Genomic DNA, 25,224 nt, shown 5'->3' on the forward strand with positions numbered 1-25,224 from the left:
TTGATTAGCAAACACAAAACTTTAGGTAATCAAAAGTGCTAGAAAGAAAATAAAGCTGGATAAAGAGCTAGTGATGAGGAGCTAGAATTCTCTCGGCTTCTACAGTCTGGGAGAGTTTCTCTGAGCAGGTCACATTAAATTCATTTCTTAACGAGGTGAAGTCGCCGGCCACATTAAATAACACAGAAAATGCTTCAGGCAGAAGAAACAAGAAGGGCAAAGGTCACGTAGCAAGCAGAAGATCACACTTGCTCAAGGACGAGAGGGAAGCACCAGGAACTAGACATGGAAGCATTTGGGGATGAGACTCCCAATTACGCAGATGTTGGCTCAGAAAGCGAGCATCATTCTCAGTTTCACAGGAGACCAGGAGAGGGTTGTGGGAGCTGGGAAGTAATCTCATCTGTCGCATAAAGTAGTGTCTGGCTCTTGCCTGAGATATAGGCTCTTGAGGAAGGCAAAGGAAGAAACAGAGAGATTCGTTAGGAGCTTGTTGGCCTTTCCTTTGTAAATATGGTGGACCTGGATTGCCTCAGAAGCAGACTCAGAGAGATAGGAGTCCAAAGATGAGTAGTTAATTTGGTAGGTTACTCCAAGGAGAATGGCGGAAGTGTGACAGCTGAGCCCCCTCCCCCCCTCAGGGAGCCATCAATGAGGATGTGACCAGTGGGGTTTTTTCCCCTGGAATTGTCCCTCTAGAGGGGGAGGGAAGGTAGTGTACTGATGGGTGTGTATCCATCAATTCCCTCCTGTCACTGACTCAGGACAACACTCCGGGGATCCCTGGTTCTCTCTTCACGTTCTGTAGGCAGAATGGTCTTTTTGTATGGAAGAAGCCCTCAGGTGAACAAGTGCTGACACGAGGGAGCCATCAGTGGGCAGGACAGGAGCGGCGGAGAGAAGGCAGATAGATATTGGCTAGCAGCAACTCCACTATATGGGAAAGAGGAACAAAGGCTGGCCTTAGACTCTCATTTTGAAGAACTGACTGGAGTGAGGTGTATTTATTGAGATAAAGAAGGCTGGGACGGGGTGGGGAGAAACAGGATTGGGAAAGCACAAGTTAAGCATTATGTTTTGAGTACCTGAAGTGCCTAGAACAGTGCCAAGCACTGAGAACAGTGAGGGTTGGTTTCGGGAGATGGGGGTGAGAGTGGGGGGAGGGCCAGGCCTGGGGCTTGAACTCAGGGACTGGGAGCTGTCCTGAGCTTTCTTGCTTATGGCTAGCACTCTGCTACTTGGACCACAATGCCACTTCCACCATTTTGGTGCTTCATTGAAGATAAGAATCTCACAAACTTTCCTTTCCAGGCAAGCTTCAAAATGAGACCCTCAGCTCAGTCTCCTGAGTCACTAGGATTATAAGCATGAGCCACCTTTGCCAGACTCACGAGTTTTTTTTTTATTTTTAAATGTTCAAATTCACAACATTAATGGCAGCCATGTTTGAGATGTCTGGTAGAGGTTTAAGCTGAGAAGTTGAGAAAGAAGTTGGGTACTGAGGTCCAGAGTTTAGGAAGTAAGACCAATCCATTTAAAGGACAAAAACCACAGAAAAGAGAAAAAAAATAACCCAACTATTTGGAGTGCTTTGCAGGAGAACTGAATCAAATGATGTGGAGCCAGTCATTTCAGAGAGAGGAAAGACAGATATTGAGATGGATGAGGGAAGCGTTAGCAAACCTTCAGCAATGTGAAAGTTAGGCCATGTTTTAATTACAGTCCCTGCTTTGCCTCCAGTGGAATGGGGTCAACTGTTCTGCCTTACGGCCTTTTCATTACTTCTGATGATGGCCTGGGAACAGTGTCAGTATAGACAGTCTCCAGCCGGGCATGGAGGGGCCCTCTGCCCCTCCTCATAGCCAGCCTTGACTTGGCTGATGGATCTTCATTATGTGCATCCTAAGCAAGGGTTCAGCCACTCAGTGGCCATGCTTCGTGGGCTTCAGGACCACTGTGTACATGAGATCCACTGTTCATGTACGACATCACCTGTCTTGCTTGCAATCTCCTGTGTGTGTGTGTGTGTGTGTGTGTGTGTGTGTGTGTGTATGTGTGTGTGTGTGTGTGCACGTGTGTGTGTGCATGATTTTTTTTCCCTAAAGCAGGATTGTTGGCAAGCGTTCCCTATGACAACCCATATCGTAAGCATCTGCTGCCAATACTCATACCCAGTTCTATGGCTAGGGAGTAAAAGCAGTCACAGACAGGAAAAAAATAAAAAAGGAAGACATCGGTATAACGGCATTCCACTAAATCTTTATTTACAAAATCAGGCATCTATAACTTGTGGGCCATAATTCAGATCCAGGAAGTACTTGGTTCAGTTGAAATGTGTCCTTTGCGCCCCCCCAACACCCTTAAAAACCAAGTAGTTGATCCAGAGTCACAGGAGGGCACAGGTGGCAGGTCTCTAAGCTATGCTCTCCAACTTAGTCTTTCCCAAGACTGAAATAGTGAGATGGCTTGCCAGTTATCAGTAGGTCACAATTTTGTGTGTTCCATACTCGTAGATAAGAATCTTTGGGGTGGTTGAAGGGGGAGACAAACCAGGCATTAGACTCTGTGTACCAATCTTTGCCCGACATCCAGGTATGAAATGGAAGTGGGACAGACTTAATCTTCCAATGTAGGGTTGACGCTCTTCCCCCAACCCTCCTGTCCTGTCGTTCCTTCTTTTCTTGTTCTTCGTGGCAAAGGTCTACTGCTCTGCAACCATCTTGCCATTGGCTTAGGTGCTCTCTAGGCCACGAAGGCTTCTAGTTCCTACGCGTAACCCTTAGATTCCAGACTCTAGCCACCCCCCCCACACCTAGTCAGCAAGTAGAGCTTTCTCAGACAAGATGCTAAGTCTGTTGCCATGTATCAGGGTCTAAGTGACAGCTTTGGATTATTTTCTGCTTGACTTGATCTTTTTGAGGTAGATTTTCTAACTGAAAGCCTCTGATAAAAACACAACTGTCTATGCCTAATACAATAGCTGGGAAGAAGAATCTAATTGTTTTCACACTAATTTCTTCAGGAATGACTGGTGAATATTGGTTATGTGCTGTGGTTTGGGTTACAGTTGAAGTCTCTTTATGCCTGTATGCTGAAATTGTTTGGGGAAATTTTTTTTTCAAAAATTCCTAAAGCCAAAGCTTTGCCCCAAACCAGGGGTGGGACACAGGTACCCAGAGTGTGTAAACTCCCCAAGAGATTCTGATTTTCAGCCAGGACTCTTTCGAGTAGTGAATTTACCTGGATTAATACTTTCCCATGAGTCTCCTCTTTCGTTTCTCTTGCTTTGGTTTTGGTCCCTCCAATCCATCCTCCACTGTAATCAGAGAGATCTTTCTAAAATGTGAACAGGACCCAGTTATTCCCTTTGTTCTTGTCCTCAGATTAAGTTCCAAACTTTTTAAATAGCATGGCCTGTATGACTTTACCTCAAATACCCTGCCAGCCAAGCTGCTTGCTCTTATTTCTACATATTAGCTGCAAGATGCTTATCATTGTCTCACTTGGAAGTTTTCATTTGGCTAAGTCCTCCTGAAAACCTCGTATGGAGCCTTCCAAATCCATTTCAAACATCTTCTCCACTGTGAAATACTCTCCATTCACCCTTCCTTACTGTATCCCCAGTTAGAGTCAATCAGCTCTCTTAGGGGAAAAGCATTTGTACATCTAAATCTAAACGACTCACTGCCTCCCAACTGAGCCATGGGCTTCTCCAGAGAAAAGGCAGTGCCAGATAAATGACCACTGCTCCAGGACCCAATGCTAGTTCTGTTTCATCTGTGCTTGAATGACCCATCTGGAATGGATGAATGAATGAACGAATGAGTGAATGAATGAGAGAATTCATGAATCCGGTTGCTCTGTGCCTCCAGGAGATGAAGATCCTTGAATTTCAGGGGTGCTGGTAAATCTTGAAAAAGACCTAGTTGCATTTTCATCCACAGTGGCTTTCCAGGCACAGCAGCCATCACTGGGACAGCTGCATGGATATACAGTGGGTTGCTTCTTAGGCCTCTGCTCTCTTTTGAGCAGATTCTCTTCCTTTTTTTCTCCTCTGCTTTACCTTGGTCCTCCTCCAGGGGGCAGGGTGGAGCTCACAGAATAAGCATGGATTTCTCTGAACTATGGAGAGTGTCCAAGTCCAAGGAAGTTCCCTCCTGTCATTCTAAGAGTCCTCAAATGGCTCTCCTTAACAAGGCCACGCCCTGTGGGACAGAGGTAGACATGCAGCTGTGCCTGGACAATCCTTTATCCAATACAAAACCAGTGATGAGTGAAGATACTTTCAACCTGGTAGTGAACATGGCATCTGCCACAACTCTAGAAGCCTTGGTCCTCTCCTAGTGGGGCTAGAAGAGCAATGGGGTTTGGGGGGAGGGAGGGGAGGAGGGATAAGGGAGTAGGGGAGGGGGATGGGCGGCACTGTGATGATGGAGACAAACACAGAGGAAGCATTGCCCAGTGGAGAAGGAGGTGATAATGACCCCCTAATTGGCAGCTTTGATCACACATCTATTTTCCTTTTCCAGGGAGCTGCAATCTAATAGGGGATAATCTCTTCAAGGAAACAATTCTGTGGGGGTAAGAGTCTGAAAGGGAGGCTCATCTCCAGCTTCAAAGTGAGTGAACCAGGGGCATTATTTTTACATTAGTGGCTAGTTACAGTAGATTGACCAGGGAATGGTGGCAGTCATTAGGAGCTAATCACATTCTTTGAAACCGAAATTGCCATCTCATTATACCCCCCTCCAGTATCAATCTCCGCGTTTCCTCCCCTCCTTCTTCTCTCCTTCCAGGACTATTTTTACATTCCTCTCCAAGAGTGGGGACATTCCCAACTCTTCCCTCCGGTTGTGTTCCCAAGGTGCTCACTTTGTTTTCCCTATTAAAGTCCAAAAGATATATTTGAGAAAGTCTTTGTCCCATTCATAAAAATGCTCAAAAGTCAGGTTTGAAAGGATCTTTTTCAGAAAAAAGACATGTTAGCCTATGTGACAGGTCAGCAAATTGAGGTCAGAGACAGGAAATGACTTGCCCAAGAACATGCTGAAGCATCTTCCTCTCTCCCTCCCTCTTCTCCCATGGTGGCCATCTGAGGTAAGGCCCTGTGCCTTGTCCTAGGGACAACATCAACAGACCTCCTCTCATGAACAGTTCTCATGATGGAGAGGGTAGGACAATATGCCAGCAGATGAATGATTGCTTTGTACTTTGAAGGTAGTGAACAGGGTCCTGGGGTAGACAGTGAGAAGGGGACAGTGAAACTACTCAGTAGGAGCGTTGGGACACCCAAAAGGGGAAATGTGAGGAAAAAAGCAGCACCTGAATGTGGGGAGGTGATGGTGCTCGGCAACGAGCCCTAGCAAGCTCTTGATGGCCACAAAAGATTTCACAGAACCCTGAAGTCATGAAGCAAAGGGACGCAGGCAAGGCCATTTCACAGACATCTCTCCACACAAAGACAGGAGCATTATCCGTGCTGACAAAATGGCCACACAGCTCCCGTCCCGGCTGGTTTGAGTGCCCATTGCTTCTCTACTAAACTCATTTCTAGCTTCTCCATCGCTGTTCACCGGATGTGTGTTATTCCATAGCATGTCACCAGAACAAAGCCTGTCCTCCTTAAACCTTCCTCCCCATCACTTAGGACCTCCTTTCTCATACGCGTTCCCTAAGATACGCACTGAGATACACCAGAGGTATATTTTCTTCCTTGCAATCATGGATAAAACCAACTCCCTTCACCCCAACTGACATAGCTGTGCTGAGAACAAAATACGGCACATGCCAGCCTTGTAAGAGATAGGAAGGAATGTTCCAGGCTGAGGGAGCAGCCAGCACAGAAGTTAGTAGGTAGAATGGTCCAGAACTTGAAGGGAGGCTTTTTGGAGCAGAGGAACAAGAAGGCTGGAGGGATGTATTATGTGGATTCAAAGGTGTCTGAGGACACTTAAGCAAGGGCCTGTCAACCATGAGCGAGAACATGACTTATAGTCCATGCCATTGGGATTGCTCTGGGAATGTTTTAAGAGGCAGTGAAGCCAGTGTCATGCCTTGATAAATGGAAGGGCCAGAGGGATTTTGTCCTTGTTGATAAACTTCACAGACTTTAGGATAAAATGACCATCTAGTGCCGTCCTAGACTTTCTCCTTACAGTGACAGCCCATTGTCCCTGACACAGAGCCCAAGCCCTGGAGCCAATGGGAGTCTCAAATCAAATGACCACAGGTCAGGTGCTCTCAGTCCCTCTGTATTGGCTCAGTCAACAGGCCTAAACAACCTGCCTCAATTTCCCTACTTAGTCTTTTAATTCCCTGCTGGAGCTAAAATTTATGATGGATGGCCTCCTAGCTGATTCCTTTTTCTCCCATTTGGACTGGCCCTACTGAAGCTTAGAGGGTCCTTTCTGAAGATTTCATCCCTCGTTGGACACTTTTCCTTGGACTTAAGCCCTTAGTTTTTGCAGGAATGTCCCCAACATTTGCCTCCTCAGATGTCAAGAGGCAAATCTTCCAAGAACAGCTCACCTCCAATGCAAGACTGACGGTATGCCCGTCCAATTCACTTACCTGTTCACCCACTATCCTAGCAGGCCTGTCAGATATGAGCTCCCTTCACTCCCCTGGGCTTAACTGTGTCCGTGGAGATAACTGGATGTGATATGCCCCGGGGTGCAGCAAAACTGGGCCCAGCGATTGCTGATTTGGCAGTTCTTGTCTGATGCTTCAGGGCACAGCCAAGGGTCTGCCTCCCTCACAATCGATCCAGCCCACCCAGATTTCCCCTTAGCTTAGTCCAGGTTCTGTATAGGAATACTTTCACAGTCTTCACCAAGGAAGTACCATGTTCTCTGGGACTGTCATTCAGTTGTTGGTTTTTTTTCTTTCCCATCAAGAAATACTTCTTGTGCACAAATGAGGCATATGAATCCAGGAAAAATTAGGCTTTGCGAAGACAGAGTGCAGTGCATGAATATTTTTTTTGGCTTCAAGTCATTTTGCTACTCTAAGTGTCGATGAATTTTTCTGAAAACCAAGGCAATAATATACCCTTTAGGTGAGGAATAAGGAGGGGCTTAACTAGACAGGGGAAGCACAGGGAACATTCTGGATTGTTTTGTTTTTCCTTGAGCATGCCGACCGTGTTGGTATTCACATGATTCTGTACATTTATTAAAAGGCATAGCATTTAATACTTCCTCCCCAATAAAAAGTAACTAAATATTTCTAGAAAATGAAAAAAAAATACAATCAAGAGTTTCGTGATAACCAGTGTTAACCTGAGATAACGTGCATGACACTCCATATAATTCCTGCCTTGCACGTAGCAAGGTGTTCAGACTCCTCCATCCTAATTCTGCCTGGAGACCTTGTATTGGGTCCTCATGATCAAAACCCCAAACCCCCATTAAATTAGGAGCATCCACTGGATTATCACAAGAACAAGGATGGAAGGAAACTCAACGATATCTATTCCAGTTTCTTGGGCCAAGGGAGGAGTTCCTGGTCTTTTAGTTTTAAAACTAAGATTATTCTGGAAAGCCAGAACAAGCTGAGTAATTTTCAGGTGAGACTTAGAAATTCAGGAGTGAGAAAGTATGTCGTGATCTGTTGGAAGTCTAGGGTCTGGTTTAATTGGATTCGTGGTTAAATTTGAAAGCCACATGTACTGAAGTCATTGGCCAGCTCAATAATAGATGGTAAGGGCCACCACAGACAGTTTCCTGGTTGTTGACAGCACAATCGTACCACACCCAAAGAAGTACCATGCAGGTGGAAAACTCCACCTTCTATGTATGTTAAGAATATGCTTCCTGGAATGTGACTATTCAGTATCTTGAGAAAGATGGACTTGTTGCTATTTCACTCCAAGATGCCATGCTTTATGGGCTGGCCAAAGCCAACCTTTCAACAGATGCCATGTTTTGTGCTTGAAAAGCACATGCCTTGGGGTTTATAAATGTAGCCACAGAAGGCAGGAGAGGATGACCGATGAGGTCTCGTAAGAATGGCATCAAGACGGCAAATGTTATTGTGTATCATGTCACTAAATAGATGTTAATGTATGAGTTCTGCTAGTGAAGCTAAGAAGAAAATCAGATCACAGCAAGATGGTATTTGACTGTGACAGGAGTTGGGAATAAGGCAGAATAGTCAAGTGTGTGTCTCTGTGGAGAGCCACAAAATCTCTTTTAAAAGAACTAGTGAGGCCAGGTGCCCGTGGCTCACACCTGAAATCCTAGCTACTCAGGAGGCTGAGATCTGAGGATCATGGTTCAAAGTCATCCTGGGCACAAAAAGCCCATGAGACTCTTAACTCCAATTCACCACCAGAAAATCAGAAGTGGTGCTATGGCTCAAGTGGTAGATCACTAGCCTTGAGCAAAGGAGCTCAAGGACAGTGTCCAGGCCCAGAGTTCAAGCCCCACGACTGACAGAAAAAACAGCCAGTGAGGGTCAGGCACAGTGACGTGTGCCTAGAAATCCTAGAACCCAGCAGGCTGCAGACAGTGTTCATGAAACCCAGGCTAACCTGGGTTACACGGTGAGATCCCAGAGAAACCAGATCTTATTTCCTGGTTAAAGAATTTTTTTTTCTATAGTGCCACCCAGAATCACTCAGTTAGAAGTGCTCTTGTATTAAATCAAGAAAAAAAATGCTGTTGGCTGTGTTACTAATGATATTATAAGTAGAATTCTTAAAATAGGCTAAGAGGAAAGAGCTAAGTGCATGCTGTCTGCTTCCTGAGCTCTTCCCTAAGTCTGAAATCACAGGAGTTGCCGATGCCTTTTGTCCGTTGGTCTACTTTCTTATTTTAATCCAAAACAGTTGAAGTGAAATGAGGAGGCAGAGCCCAGGTCTCCCACTCTGGTTCTTATGAGTTCCTAGAGTTGAAGAACTGTCAATGATTAAAAACAAAGCAAACAACAATAACAACCACGGTTTCTCCACTCATGATTCAGACACTGCCCTCAAGTATTCATGCTTCTGTTTGAGATCACCTCCCTTCTGTAAAATCTGGGCCAGATTCCCACTGGGGGGTCCCATGCAGTAGATGTTCTGTGACTAAGGAGACAAGGCATGGTAAGAGACACAGGTACATTTGTCCTCTGCTCAGGTAGCTCAGGGCAGAAGGGAGAGCGCAGGTAATAACCTGAAGTTTCCTTCTCCATGCCAATGCCCCATCAGGGGGCTCCCTGCCCCCCAACACCCAGAGAAGACTCAGCAAGTTGGCAGCAGTGGCCTGTCCCCTCAACAGCCATGCTCATGGCGCATCCGCCCAGAGCTGGAAAACAAACAAATGTTTGCTCTTCATTAGGCTGCACCATATTCTCCACAGCTGTTCCTTGTTGCCTTAAATAGTCTTAATGGAGCAGTAATAAGCAGATACCTTCTGGTCACCCTACTGGGCTCATTCCATTCATTATGGTGGCAGGCTTCGTAGACTCGAACGGGATTAACATGCCTCCATTCCTCCTCTCCATGGCCAAATCACTTCTTCCTGTTCTCCTCTATCTTCCTCTAACTTGCTTTTCCTTGGATCATGGTGGCTGAGGTGCATCTGACTCTTGACTTGGCTCTGTATGCATTTTTGTTGGTAACTAGGGATGATGGAATCATTTGGGCTTTGGGAAATAGGCTGGTGCGGGGAGGGGGGAAGGATTGTGTAGTTCAAAATCATACCCAGACCCTTTTTATATTTTGTCTAAGATATAAGATTTAATGTATAAAAAGCATCATTTCCCAAACCTCATGATTTATTAAACGCTTGACTTGCACTTAATAAATGTTCTCCCATGTAACTATTGTTTTTCAAAAGGACTTTTTAAAATTGGCATCCATTAACTGCACAGGGGGGTTATATTTGATAGAATGGGTGTGTTCCACCATCCAGAGCAGATGCGAGGGACAGTGAGTGGAACAGGCAGGCGACGTGACAGGTCTATGGGCAGGCACAGAACCCGTGGAGAAGTCCGTCTGCTTCCTTAGGCTAGTGACTCTCAGCTTTAAAAGTGTACTGTCATCAAGTAGAGAGGTTAGAGAATATGGATATCAGATCCCATCCTTAGCGGTTTTTTTTTTTTAATTTTATTGGTGTGAAAGATAGACCAGTGTTTTAGAAAACTTCCCCAGGTTAAGTTTGAGATGGAAGACATCTCTGACCTGCAGTCCAAATATGCATAACAGGTAAAGTTAATGTTCTTTAGGTCTTCAGGTTTGTGAATCCCCAGGGTCCTGCTCAATTACAGTTGCTAGAATCTGAGACACAAACATGGGGTTCCATGAGGCTATCTGTGGGTAAGGGGCTCAGCTGGCCTAGCCAATCAGCTCCTATTTAGACATCCAGAATATCAGCAACAGAAGGGTTCTTTGGGTCATTTTGATCAACTCTTCCACCCCTGTCCACATAAATATAGAAACAGGTCCAAAGATGGGACGGGGACCTTCCTGAGGTCGACTTCAAAGTGAAAGCAAGTGACAGAAGCCTTTTGACTTTCAGTTCAGAACAATTCACGTAGTACTTCAAACAGCTGAACTAAGAGACTCTCAAACTTTCATGCCAAAAGAGAAGCTGATTTTATGATTCTACATTTAGCGTGTGTGGGAGCTAATCTGGGCTCTGGGCCCAATCTCCATTTTTCTCTCTCTCTCCCTGAGTTATAACCCTGGTCACCTATCTGCCTCTGGTGTCTCTCCTGTGATAGCCACCAGATTTAAAGCACAAGTTTACATTAAAAAAAATAGTCCTGTTCCCTTCCTTGACCTTCATGGTCAAATTTCTCATCTTGTTAAGTGCTTTCCTCTTCCAGCCCTATGAACAATTCCAGCCCCATGCCCCCCACCATGGCTCCTCTCATATTTTACACACCAAACTACTTATAGATCCCCAAACTCAACTTGTTGCACACATTCCGAAGCCATGGCTTGTTCTGATTCCTCTGCCTATCACAGCTTCCCATTTATTTTGGTTATTTGTTAAACCAAGATTTAACCTGGTGCCTTTGAAGAAGCTACCTATCTACCCTTAGGCCAAACTTAACACACTGTGTTCCATGGGTTGCTATAATTCCAGTATACCCCTATTATGGCATTTTACTAAGAAATGGAAACAATCAGGTTATATGCCTGTCCCAATGATAGGCTAGGGGTTCCCCCAGAAACCTAGTTCTTACAGAACTAGCCTCTATTCCCAGAGCCTAGAACAACGCACATCTCGTGGGAAATACTTCCATGTCTTATCAACGTTGGAATTCTGAACAGTTCAGCCCATGGTCCTTATCACTTCTTAGATCCATCCAGTCTGTGGTTTGCCAGTGACTCCAAAATTTTTCTCTTCAGCTCATACTTCTCTCCCTATTTCCAGTCCTACAGCAAATTTTTGCCATCTCAGCAAAGACATGTACTCAGTTCTATGTACTTTGTTCAGCTGAGTTGAGATCTGTTCTACCTGGAACTTTCTTTCTGTGGGTAGCAACCTCATCCTTTCAGTGGCTTCAGGTCATAGCTTTGAAGTAAACTTGGATTTCTTTTATTCGCACATGCCCTATGTTAGGAACTTTTGTTGGCTCTAACTTTAAACTATGTGTATCTAGAACTCACCATTCCTTGCCAACCCCTCTTCCATGCCTGGCTCCTGTCTCTACTCAGTCACTGTAGTGATCCCATCTATCTATGTCTCCCCGCATCCTCGTCACTGCGTAGAAGCTAGAATGACTCCACACAAAGGCAGATGGCTTCCACCTCTCCTCTCAAAACTCTGCAGTGATTTGCCATTTCATTCAGTGTAAAGCCAAAGTCCTTATACATGGCTTTGAATGCACTCAGCATCAGGTCCCTCTTTTTTATTTTCTTTTCCTATCAAGTCTCCTATTTCTTTTTACTTGATGCTCACTCTGTCCCTGAGAACTCTCTTTGCTCCTACTTTTACTTACTAGGTAAGTATCTTCCTCCCTTGATCTTGGAACTCCCTTTTCACAAATATCTTTCATCATGTCTATCTTGTTACACTGTCTTGTTACACTTTTACCCTATTTAATATTGAAACCTCCTTTATATCATGCTCCTGGAATCTACCATCTTCCTCTCTTTCTTTACTATTTCTTTCCCTGTGGTACTGTATTATTCAAAGACTATATTTTCCATGATCTTCTATGTCCTCCTCTAGAATCTGACAGGTGATTCCTTTCTTCATCAAGAGATTGAGTTAAATTCCCTGACCCTAGAATGAGGAAAGTTTGTACTTGTTTTACTGGAAGGCAGTACAAACAATGGATGGAGTGTGGTGGCAAAGTCTACGTAACAAAGTGATACACTTCTCATCTCATTAGCTGAGAGGCTCACCTTCGGAACTGTAAGCCACTAGATGAGAAATCCAACTGTTATAAGGTTACCATGCTATGAGGAGGTCCAAGCTGTTGCTGTTCCAATGGGAAATCACCACTGTGACCTGCATCAATGCTTAGACCTGGTAGTGAAAACACTTTCAGAAGAGTCCAGCCGTCAGTCTTGAAGCTATCTCCATTAAGGCTCTCAACACCACAAGAGAAGATAGACTGTAATCTTTTGCATCCTTTCCAAATTCCTACCCCATATAACCAATAGCTGCAATCTATCAATTGCCTTCTGCTGCTTCGAATTTGGAGCATTCTGTAATAGACACAGAAAATCCAATATTTCCCACCATCAAATGTGTAATACATTATCTAAGTCTACTTATTTTTAAGTCTAAATTTATTTTTCTGTTTCCTCTTCTGGAATATAAGCATCATGAGGACATGAATCTTTGTTTGGTGCACTGTTAGATCCCACATATGGAGAATGTCCTCGGCAATAGTAAACACTAAGTAAATATTTACCGACCAAATCTGTAAGTGATTGTGCAATTGAACTGATTTTTAGAAGGCACAGCTTGTTAAAGCTGAGAGGTCCCTTATATGTCAACTTGTCAAACCCACTCATTTATATGAAAAATATGGAGCCAAAGAAGGATGAAGCAAGCAACAGACAGCACATAGCTATATGGGAGGGAGCTAGAGCATAGGACTCTTATGTCTACTCTTGAGTTTTCCAGTTGATCTGTGACTCATGCTCAGGATGGTGATTTAGATAGAACAGGAACTTTTATGATCAGAGCAAAATCAAGGTATATTTCCTAAGAAAGCAGGCTGAAGCATCATGGAAACTATTTCATTCATGGTTGTTGTTGTTGTTGTTTTTCTTCTAATTAACCCCAGGCTAATCAGAAAATGCTCCTAACTAGAAGCTAGGAATTCCAGTTAGCTAATTAATATCATTTGAACTAATTGAGGACAAGGCTAGTCTCATTAGAGATATTTCTGGTGGAGGTTCAAATGGTGGAACAATTTGAATTGTATATTGCTTGCTTCACTATAGAAGTTCATTTTCCAGTTAGAATGTTTGGAAGATACAATCAATAAAAAATAAGGAATGTTACCAATTTCACCAATGAGATCCTTTTAAAGAAACACTGGAAGGAAACAGACAGAAGTCTTCAACTACATTTGTATTTTGGTTCTCAAATTGAGGTAGCAAATTATTAGAACAGATGTCTCTTAGCTTTTGGCTACTTGCCCCCTTTTCTGGCTCCTAATGTTGTTTGAAACTTATGACTATAATTGATCGTATCATTATATTATTGAATATAGCTCTATAAACAACACATCCTCTTCTCTTATTTGTTCAACAAACACATCTTTAACCTTGTGCATCAGGAAATACACACACACACACACACACACACACACACACACACACACACACAAACACACACATACACACACGTATTCTCTACCCAAGAAATCAGAAACATTCATCCCTTTAGGAACTAAAACCCAGTGATGTGAGATAATAGTATCATCTCCTTTCAGGCTTACTCCAGCATTCCATCACAATTTGCAGGCTGAACATGAACATATGGAAAATTATTATTTTATTTTACTTAGACTGTGCTTGAAATTGCTGGTTCTTCTGAGCTGACAATTACTCACATCCATTGGTGTAAATGGTTTGTCCTCATAAATAGGCCAAACACGCCCCATGCCACCATATATTATACCCTTGTAAAGTTTTAAGACCACATAAGTCCTTAGAAATCACCTTATACAAACTCACTATCCAACTAACAAAAAAATTTAAAACAGAGATAGCAGAATGATATCTTAAAAATATCACAAAATTCATGGCATTGGAAAACCAGCTGTCTGGACCTCCCCAAGTTTAACACAATTTCATGACTTCACATGGCTTTAGAGATATTACTTTGTAAGTTTTTTTTCTCAAAATATAGTCTGTGGGACAAACTTAGTCTGTATTATCAAGAATGCCAAATGTGTGGAGTCTGAATCAATGAGTTTTTATTGCACACAATGAAACTGAACTGAACATAACTGGGACATATACTGTATGTGGCAGAAAGAGGGGAGGGAGGAAAGGAAGAAGGCATGGAGAAAGAAGGAAGGAAAGAAGGAAGAAGAGACAGAAGAAAGGAAGGAAGAAAGAATAAACAAACAAAACATAAGTGCAAACAACTGACACAGAAGATGTACAAGAGATATTCAGAGGAGGAAGTTGGTGAGGAAGAGAGGGAAAAGGGAAAAGGCAAGTAAATGCTTGTTTTCAAATCTGGCTGTAGCTGGCTTCCATGTACACCAGGGTAATTGCAGAATTCCTTTAGGGAGTGAGCTCTTCCTTGGATTAAGAAAACATCATAGGAGGGGTTTCCTTCTATTTGGTTCTTTTTTTATTTGCAAAAGGTGAACTGCAATAGGCAAGGTTTGAGATGAAAAGGAAAGAGACAGAGAAAAAGCTAAACTGTTTTGCGGGATAAAGCAAAGGGAATGTGGGAGTCCTTGCCTTTGCATGATAGGGTAGAATGACAGAAGACACTGAAAGAACCTGGGTAGGGGAGTAGAGAGCAATCTGTCAGAACCAGAACCTTGCAATTCTTTCTCAGTGAGGTGAATCCTTGAGAACTTAAAGCATGATAGCACAAAGAATTCAGGCACTTTAGGCACTTGGCTACAACCAAGTACCTGTGTTTTTCTCCACATCAAGGTAACAAGTTAATGACCATTGCATGCCTGTGCAGCCTGTGTGTTAGAGATGCATTAGGGAGGAAGGGGAGGGGTAGCCCACATGGAAGTGAGGAGGATGTAGACAGAGGGAAAGCAGCCAATAGAGACAAGCCATGGCCTTGGTGGCACATGGTAAGAATGGAAGCAAGAACACAGTGTCATCATGCCAGGCATCACTGGCAAAGGAGGTGTGTAGGCTTTTCTATAGCCTGGGGGACAGAGAACTGAGCCATTTTATCTTCATAATGAAGGATGATGTGACTCCAAAATGTAGAGACCTTAGAGATGCTTGTGTTATCAAAAGAAGAAAAGGAGGGAGGAAGGGAGAAAAGGAGAGAGGAGATTAGAGACCAGAGAGGACAGAAAGAAAGATATGGAAGAGACATATGGAAATCTCTTGGCATGATGCATGTAATATTTTACACATATACAATGGTTCCTATCTGAGTTCTGACTCAGTGGATCTGGTGGGCCTGAGTTGCCAGATTCCTACCACATTTCCAGGTGAGATTCTGCTCCTGTTTGGAGAGAATACTTTCAGGATCAAGGCTTTAGGCCCCCAGACAGACCCATGATCTCTCGGCAGGGGAGAGGGGGGTGTCTCATTGCCAGCTGCCTTCTTACCTCGTATTCCTCCTTGAATCCGTAGCCCTGGCCTCTCTTCATCTGTGTGATGTGCTGCAGGAGGTCGGCCACCCGGATGGCAGGCTGGAACTGGTCTCGGGGATAGCTCATCTCCACGGGGTCGCAGGTTCGGTAGGGGTGAGTCTGGATGGTGAGGGTGGGCTGAGACAGCTCGCCACGGCTGCCATCTGCTTCAAAGAGAAGGAGGCAGAATGGCCATCACCAAGGGCAGAGAAGCCTCACTGTGGACTCAACTCAGGTGATCAGGAAGCTATAGAAGGTCTTCCCTGGGATGGCTAAGGGGTAGGTTTAACTATTAAAGTGAGACCTACGCCAAATATGTACTGTAACCCTTGGCTAGATTCCATTTGAAATGCCTACATTGATAGAGTGAGGACAAAGTGTCAAGTTGGTTGCCTTTCCTCCCCATTTTAGTTCTTCTGCTGAGCTTATTGGATTTGCCAGATAACCCCAGAATCAGTGAAAAGCCAGACAATGAAACATTGAGGGAAGTCTTCTATTTAGTAAGCAGGGTACCTAGAGTCTTTGATGCCTATCTGTAGGTGAGGAAACCTAAGGTGCCAGGAGATCAGGACCATTTGCCTGTATCTCTGTGACCTCATGCTGTTTATTGGGTTGTATCATGGGAGGAACTGGATCCATTTTTAGGTCCCCCATCAGGTAGCCAGGACTCTAATCTTCTAGCTGCTCTTTATAGCCATGAGCTGTACAACACTGACCATTTCTTCCTCATTTCTTCCTATTATCTAGTCCTCCCATTTCATACTGCTGACTCAGGAGAACCTCTGAACCCACCTTCCAACATTTTGTGAGCCTCTTCCTTCAGTTATACATCCTTCTGAGCATGTCTCCTTGATAGGACTTATATTCTCCCTATGATAAGAATCTTTATACTCCATAAGTTTCTTTGACAACCTTCTATTGGTTTGGTCACTGTGGAAACTGAGGCAGCTCAAACTGAGATTGAACTCCTTGTATTTCTGTAGACCTGGGCCTGCCACCTCCTTGCCAGTCATATGCCATTGGTACTACAGTGTTGGATTCTCTTTCCAAGAAACAGTTACTCTGGGTTCCCATACCTGTCTCAAAGACATGGGCAGTATCTGCCCCAGTGGTATTTTCACAGGTGAGAACCTCTAGATGTGGCAGCCAATGGATCTCACCCAGATCTTTCTAGACAGGGCAAGGTACCCATGCAGGCTTCCTACAAGTTGGTTCCTTACTCATTCCCTGGGAGACTTAGCAAACATGCTTATTTTCTGCAACTTGTCTTTTCAAAAGCAGTGTTCTCCTTAACTCCCATGCTTCTCATGTCACAATAATCTATCAGACATAGACACACTACTGGACAGTGCACTGGCACCACAGGCTATTCCTGGTAAGGAGGAGAATGCCTGGTATACTTGCAGGAATAAATCAACTGGTCCCACTTTGCCTGACCTGCAGACCCAGGAAGCCCATCAGTTTGGGGCCAGTCACAGGGCTGTCGTCTATGTCTGTGGAGGCAGCATACCTTATTTTCCTATCCCCTTGTCTTTCTGTATCTATTTTCTTCACCAAGGGACAATGAAAAGGTTCTAATTTGATTGGCCTAAACTCTGCACATTGATTGGGTCATAACAAATTAGACTATAGGAGGTCACAGGGTGTGTGTGTGTGTGTGTGTGTGTGTGTGTGTGTGTGTGTGTGTGTGTGTGTGTGTTTTAAACTTAGTGTGGGCTGGGCACTGGTGGCTCATGCCTGCTATCCTAGCTGCTTCAGGAGGCTGAGATCTGAGAGGATCGTGGTTCAAAGCCAGCTCCAGTAGGAAAGTCTGTGAGACTTTTATCTCTTAATTCATCACCAGAAAACTGAACATGGCGCTGTGGCTCAAAGTGGTAGAGCACTAGACTGGAGCTGAAGAGCTCAAGGACAGTTCCCAGGCCCACAGTTCAAGCCCAAGGACCAGCAACAACAACAACAACAACAACAAGTTAGTACTGTCAGTGAATATAACCAAGGCAGAGATGGGCCTTTGGGATTAACCAATCATCTCTTCAATACTAACCAAAACACTTCAGGGGTCAGATTTACACATAAAGAAAGGTCTAGGTGAGATGTAGACAAAGCCTTCCTGTCTGGAGGTAATAAAAATACTTATGTTTTTCTCTTCCAGGATTTTGAGCAAGGGGTAGATAGATCTTCACTGATTGTCAAAATGTAATGCCTAGAAAGTGAGGGCTGTTTTCCTTTCTCCTGATCACAAGTTAGACTTGTCAAGCACTCATTCTGATTCTGCTCTATGACTCTGCTAGACAGAGGTGAGACAGAGAGAAACATGAATTCTCCTCCCCAGGCTTAATGGTCTGGAAGGTAAAACATTGAAGAACTGTCAGAAGCACACACAGCCTTGAAGATGAAGGCACACTTGGGTGAGAGCAGAGAGACGGATTGAGAGTAAAGGCTGGAAGAGATAAGACTATGCAGAGCCAGGCTAAGGCTGGCAATGTGGAGACTCTTGAAGCCAGTGTGAAGCTGTCGACGACTTTGCAGAATGAAGGCTCACACTCTTTCTTGGAGGTATCCCAGCTGCCACAGATCAAAAACATTCTTCCAGTGAATAGAACTCCTGGGATGATGTGATTGGGTTAGAGACGGAGAGGAAAGAAAACTCTGGAGTTTGAGTCTTTCAATGTCACAGCTATGATTCCCAGGAGAAGAACTGACAGTCAGAGCTTGAAAACCTGCTCTTCCCACCCATCTAGCTCCCACATATAGGACACAGGTCCCTTCACAGACCCCTACTCTCCTAGAGGACCTGGGGTGTAGGCGTCACGGGAGACTAATAGCCTGCTTCCTAGAAATGGACACCTGGCAAGTTTTGTAAGGTACTCAATGTTTCTTACAAAAAAAAAAATCAACACAACCTAAAGAGCTATCAATATGGATATTTTCCCTCAACACATTGTTAGACAGACTGTAAACTTGATGTCAGCAAAACTAACAGCGGAATGGAAAATAAAATGCGCCTGAGATTTAACAATTCGTATTTGCTACAACATTTGTAACAGCGTCAGTGGTGCTGCAAATGATGCTAAGAAGACTCACGACCAAGGGACTTTCAAGGTTTATTAATCCAGTACGTTCGATTCCCTTTGTCCCATGTATCTTCGCTCACCTATTCCCTTATTAACCTTCGATAATGCGAAAGTGATGCCTTTTATCACACCCCATTTCACCAGACGCACTATACTTAATTTTCCATCATTAGGTTTAATGAAAACCCAATTTCACAACTCACTTCTCTCAGGAACCTACAAGTAATGCTACGTTTTTATCAGCCCCAATTAAAAAGCGTTATGATGTTCCTATTCGAGAGGGAGCCTTAAAACTAATGTGCGATGCTGCCGCTAATTCAGCAAGGGTGCGGGAATTCACACGCTGCCCATAAAATGGAACTCGAACCAGCTGGCCCAGAGAGAGAATATCTTTCATTCTGCTCCTCACCAGACCCTTAATTTTCATGTCTCCCATTGATGGGTCTTTCATGCTAGTTTATCATGTAATAATATTTTGGATTTCTTTCGCAACTTTAGATAACTGTTGCCTACATCTGTGACTTCTCTGGCAGTTACACTTATTATTGTCTGTGAGTTGATTTGTGAGGAATTTTGGTAACATGTATGAGATTTTAGGTCATGACGGTCTCCCTGATTTCTTCATTTTAGCTTCTGTACTAACTCCAACTCTTCTTTTCCTGGTATATCTCTCTCCCTCGCTGCTCTTTCTCGCTCCCTCCCCCTCCTCTCTTTCTTCCCTGCCTCCCCCCACCTTCTTCTCTCACATCTCCTGCTACCAGCCACTTAGAACTCCCTGTAACTTCAGCCAAATATCCTGAATCTGAGTCTCCATGTCTCTTCCTCCCTCTCCTTTTCTCCTTCTCCCTCTCTCATATCCCCTGCTACTCGCCATTCAGAACTCCCTGTAGCTTCAGCCAAATATTCTGTCTCTGAGTCTCTGTGCCTTTTTATCTCCCTTCTTCCCTACTTCTCCCTCTGTCACACACCCTGCCACCAGCCACTTAGAACTCCCTGCAGCTTCAGTCAAATATTCCCAATCACTTGACAGGAATTGTCACCCCAGCTGTCTAAGAAATGCTTACAGAATGCATCCATTGTTCAAAGCAGTATGTAAACTGCTGTCTGCATGCGGGAATGGGAGCCAGGTGTGTTCCTGGAGAGATAAGCACACCACAGTTGTTGAAGGAGAAGAGAAGTTGTGAATAAACAAGTGGAGCAATGATAGGAAGAGGCAAGCACGTTGGAGATGGGTTAGGCACCATGCAAACATGCTTGGGGCTTCCAAATCTCCCTTGGTTTCACTTGCCCTCACTTCATACCATCCACACTGGTGCTGCTTGATAGAACTTTCTGTGAAGACGAACACCTATGCCTGGAAATCTGGCAACCACAGTATTCAGAAGATCTGAATGGTAGCTGATGTGACAGGGGAAACAACATTTTGAAGTTTGTTGCCACTTCTGGGGCTTGAAATCAGAGCCTGGGTGTGGTCCTTTATTGTTTTAATTCAAGGATGATGCTCTATCATTTGAGCCACAGCTCTACTTGTGGCTTTTTGGTGATTAATTGGAAATAAGACTATTATAGACTTTCCTTCCTGGGCTGGCTCTGAGTCATAATCCTCAGCTGTATCCAAACACTAACCAACAGAACTTCATACAATTCCATGTGTGTTCTATAGCTGCAAATTTCTAATATGGTAGCCAGTAGCCATCTGTGGCTACAGAACACTTAAAATATGGTGAATAAGGCTTCGCATGGTGGTTTTTACCTGTAAACCTAGCTACTTAGGAGGCAAAGATTGGGAGAATTATGGTTCCAGGCTAGCTTGGAGAAAAAGCTAGCAAGACTTCACTCAATCCACATGACAGTCATGTTGGTACATGCCTGTCATTCCAGCTATGTGAGAGGCATAGTAAAAAAAGATCTCCAAAACTGGGCGCTGGTAACTCATGCCTGTAATCCTAGCTACTCAGGAGGCAGAGGTCTGAGGATGGCAGTTCAAAGCCAGCCTGGGCACAGAAGTCTGTGAGACTCTTATCTCCAATTAACCACCAGAAAACTGGAAGTGGTACTGTAGCTCAAATGGTAGAACAGTAGCCTTGAGCTGAAGAGCTCACAGACAGAGCCCAGGCCCAGAGTTCAAGCCACACAGCTGACGAAAGAAAGAAAGGAAGGAAGGAGGGAAGGAAGGAAGGAAGAAAGGAAGAAAGAACGAAAGAAAGAAAGAAAAGAAGGAAAGAGATCATCATGGCTGGGCACTGGTGGCTTGAGCCTATAATCCTAGCTACTCGGGAGGTTGAGATCTGAGGATTGTGGTTTGAAGCCAGCCCAGGCAGGAAAATCTATGTGAGCTACTTATGTTAAATAATAATAATAAAAAAACTACTCAGAAAAAGCCAGAAGTAACAATGTGGCTCAAGTGGGAAAGCACTAGCCTTGAGCAAAAGAAGCTCAGGGAAAGCACCTAGGGCTTGAGTTCAAGCCCCAGTACCTGAAAACAAAAAGGGAGAAAGAATCTCCATCTGAGGCTAGTCCTGGCCTAAACATATACAACACACACACATACACACACACACACACACACACACACACACATGCACACGCTCATGTGTTTGTATTTATAAAATCTACACATTATATATAATAAAATATATACATATACACATACATATACATACAAATAGCTATCATAACTGAGAACATAAAGTTTTACTGTAATTTTAATTAAGTTAAAATAAATATCCACATGTAGATAGTGACTACTGTAATATATGTATATATATATTATTTATTTTTTTTTTGCCAGTCCTGGTCTTGAGCTCAGGGCCTGAACACTGTCCTTGGACTTTCTCAAGGCTAGAGTTCTACCACTTGAGCCTCAGCACCACTTCCAGCTATTTTTTGATGTATGTGGTATCAAGGAATCAAATCCAAGTCTTCATGCATGCTAGGCAAACACTCTACCACTAGGCCAAACTCTTGGCCCAATATTTTTTTTTTTTAAGTCAACTCTTTTTTTTATTGTAATTAGTAAAAGGGTTACATGATATTTGCCAGATAGAAGGTGCATTAATTCACATACATTGATACCCTTTCACATGTCTTGGTACCCATTACCCTCCCCCCCACCCCCCCACCCGGCTTGGTTTTTCCCCCTTCCCTATCAAATTTCAAATAACCAAATACAAATAAATTCAATATATCAGATAACAAAGTGAGATACTGTAACAATATGAGATAACCAAGGGACAGCAAAGGAGATGAGAGACAACATAGTACATTAAGGACAATAATCATTCGTTATATGGCTTTTGTTTCAGTATCCTAGAGATCCTTACTTTTCCTCACTATGAATAGCGGTAAAACATAAAATCCTAAAATCCATAAAATTCACTAGCATGTTTACATCACTAAGCCCTAAACTGCCCTATATTCCTATGAAGAATACAGCCTGTATCCGAGGCCAGGTCTCAGAATCAAACAGGAAAAGGTCTAGATCATTCATCAGACAGTTATGGGCTTTGTGACTTCGACCAAGTGGCCATGTGTTTTCTGAGCCTCAGTTTCTCCATCGAGAATACAGGACCAAAAAAAACCAAGTGTGAGGAGGATTTGAAGAGACAGTGCATGTGAGCCGCTCAGGCCAGTGCCAGGGCTAGGCTAGTAAGCAGGAATACTCTGATAGCTGTCTTGATGACGATCAGGATGTCCTAGTGAATCCACAAGGTTCTTAAGGCTTCTGCTGTGGTTCAGATACGATTTGAATCTGTTTTCCTGAGTTGGAAGCTGGGTCTTCAATGTGGCAATCCTGGAGGATTATGGGGTGGGGAGAGCTAGAACTTTCAAGAAGGTGGGGGCTGATGGGAGATGGATTAGGTCATTGGAGGCATTGGCCAAGGAACAATATTCACCTTGTGGGATTTCATTAGTCTCACATGAAATCAGATTTCATTCTGAAGAACAAGGCTCCTTTCCCTTTCCTCCAGCTTCCTGTCTCACGGGGTGACTCATCCTTCCCTTTTGCGAGTATTTGTGTTAGGATGCCATCTGCCATGATGTCATTCAGTCCTCATGAGGGCCCAAGCAGACAGGACCGCCTGATCTTGGACTTTCAGCCTTCAAAACTGCTGGCTCAAGAAATCTCTTTTCTCAAGAAACACCATCTTGGATGTTTTGTTGTAGTGATGGAAAACAGACTAATATAGCTCCTGTCCTCCTGTCTCCACTTTCCCCTCAAAGCCATGCATCTTACTACATTGGCCTTCTTTGTGTGTCTAGGGCAAGGCAGTTCCATATGTTTACTAGTTGTTCATTCACAGTTCTCTTTTCTCAGTTTTGATGGCGTCATTCATCTTAGCAAAAGTCTTCCTAAGAGGCAAGGCAAAATTTCTTTTCTTCTCTCTCTCTTTCTTCCTTCCTTTCTTTCTTTCTTTCTTTCTTTCTTTCTTTCTTTCTTTCTTTCTTTCTTTCTTTTTCTTTCTTTCTTTCATAGGTCATGGTCTGAGTGCTGTCTCTTAGCTCTTCAGCTCAAGGCTACCACCCTACCCTTGAGCCAAGACCCACTTCCTATTGTCTAGAAGTTAATTGGAGATAAGAGTCTCAGGTCCTTTTGTGCCTGGGCTGGCTTTGAACCTTGATCCTCAGATCTCAGCCTCTTGAGTAGCTAGGATTACAGGTGTGAGCCACCACACCTGGCAAGACAAAATTTCTTAACTAGCCAACCAAATTTGTATGATTTCTGACACTGGTATCAATTTCTCATTTTATAGATCACAACTACTTGCAAACCCATGTGCCCTTTAAGGAAGGTGAATTGCAAGACTCTCTTCTAGGAGTCAAAAACCTGAGAGGAGAGAAAGGATAAAGTGAGGATGAAGCCTCACTAGCCTCAGTGTGGGGATATGCTTAGCAAAAAAACTCTCCAGGGTCTGTGGCCAAAGCAGACCTCCAAGCACAGCACCTGAGGACTAAACTTGCATTGACACAGGAACTTCACAAATTTTTAGCTATGGGCTGTCAAATGGAGTTACCTTGTGCCTCTAATCTTTATTTATTTATTTATTTATTTATTCACTTATTTATTTTGCCAGTCCTGTGGGCTGTCAAATGGAGTTACCTTGTGCCTCTAATCTTTATTTATTTATTTACTTATTTACTTATTTATTCACTTATTTATTTTGCCAGTCCTGTGGCTTGAACTCAGGGCCTGAGCATTGTCCCCAAGCGCCTTTTGCTCAAATTTAGCCCTCTACCATTTGAGCCACAGCACCACTTCCAGCTTTTTCTGTGATTAATTGGAGGTAAGAGTCTCACAAACTTTCCCACTTGCGCTAGGCTTCCAATCACAATCCTCAAATCTCAGCTTCCTGCATAGCTAGGATTACAAGTGTGAGCCACCGGAACCCAGCTCCATCTTTATTTTTAATGGAGAATATTAAGGGGAATGATTTCTGTCTTCATAATAATGATTATCAGTAACTCTTTCCTTGGTAACAAAGGTCAGATGGGATTCCACTGAAAGAATTCTTCTCCCAGTGGTACCTGGCTAGAAGTCAATGTCACTTCCTCCTTCTCCTACCAAATATCAACCCAACTTCAAGACAACATGCTCATAATAGAACTAAAATGTAAGTCTGTCAGTGAACTGAGTGCCAGAATCTGGGAGGAATATCCGTTAATTATAGCAGTATCACACTTAACATGTGCATGAAGATAAAGACTTAATTTTGTTGAAATTTCCTAAAAACCTCTGAAATTGTACAAAATGATCTTCCAACAGATTCGACAAGCCAGTTTTCTCTTTCTAGAGTTGAAAATGATTACAATTTCTTTGATAAAATAGAAGAAGAAGCAGTTGGCTTGTGGCTAGGAGTTGCACTGGAGGAAAATTTGTTCCACACTACTGAATTCTAGTCTGCCACTATGACAAGTGTGTGAGATTTGTGACCCCTGAGGAGCAGACAGGGCACTTCCCTGTCTCCTAGCCACGGGGGGACATATTTACTCAGTATAATGGCAGATAGAACTACTTGCTCTCTGTTTAATTATGACTGATCAAATGCATACTGTTGAACCAGTAAAACTAACAGAACGTAGAATGCCACCCACTGTGCATTTTATTTTGGGGGATGGGGGAAGCTGAAATGGATATTATACAAGCAGCATTAACACTGACACACTTCCTTAGGTGGGCTAAGGCTAATCTGTTGACCTGAAGAACAGAAAGAAAACTCCTCCTCCTCCTCCTCTTCCTCCTCTTCCTCCTCCTTCTCCTCTTTTTCTTCTTCTCTTGCCTGTCCTGGGCTTGAGTTCAGGGCCTGAGCACTGTCCTTGGATTTTCTCAAGGCTAGAGCTCTACCACTTGGGCCTCAGCACCAATTCTGGCTTTTTTTCAATGTATGTGGTACCAAGGAATTGAACC

General features: G+C 43.6%; 1 protein-coding gene across 1 annotated transcript in view; it reads right to left on the reverse strand.

The window, feature by feature from the left end:
* Ptprt (protein tyrosine phosphatase receptor type T) overlaps positions 1 to 25,224 on the reverse strand; it is a 679,440-nt gene that overhangs the window by 56,025 nt on the left and 598,191 nt on the right. The window contains exon 16 of the mRNA XM_090352716.1: positions 15,721 to 15,908. Coding sequence (XP_090208842.1) covers positions 15,721 to 15,908 — 188 coding nt within the window. The remainder of the gene's footprint in view (positions 1 to 15,720; positions 15,909 to 25,224) is intronic.

Source organism: Megascapheus bottae, chromosome 18, assembly GCF_031878675.1.
Source record: "Megascapheus bottae isolate mThoBot1 chromosome 18, mThoBot2.hap1, whole genome shotgun sequence".
Classification (NCBI taxonomy): domain Eukaryota; kingdom Metazoa; phylum Chordata; class Mammalia; order Rodentia; family Geomyidae; genus Megascapheus; species Megascapheus bottae.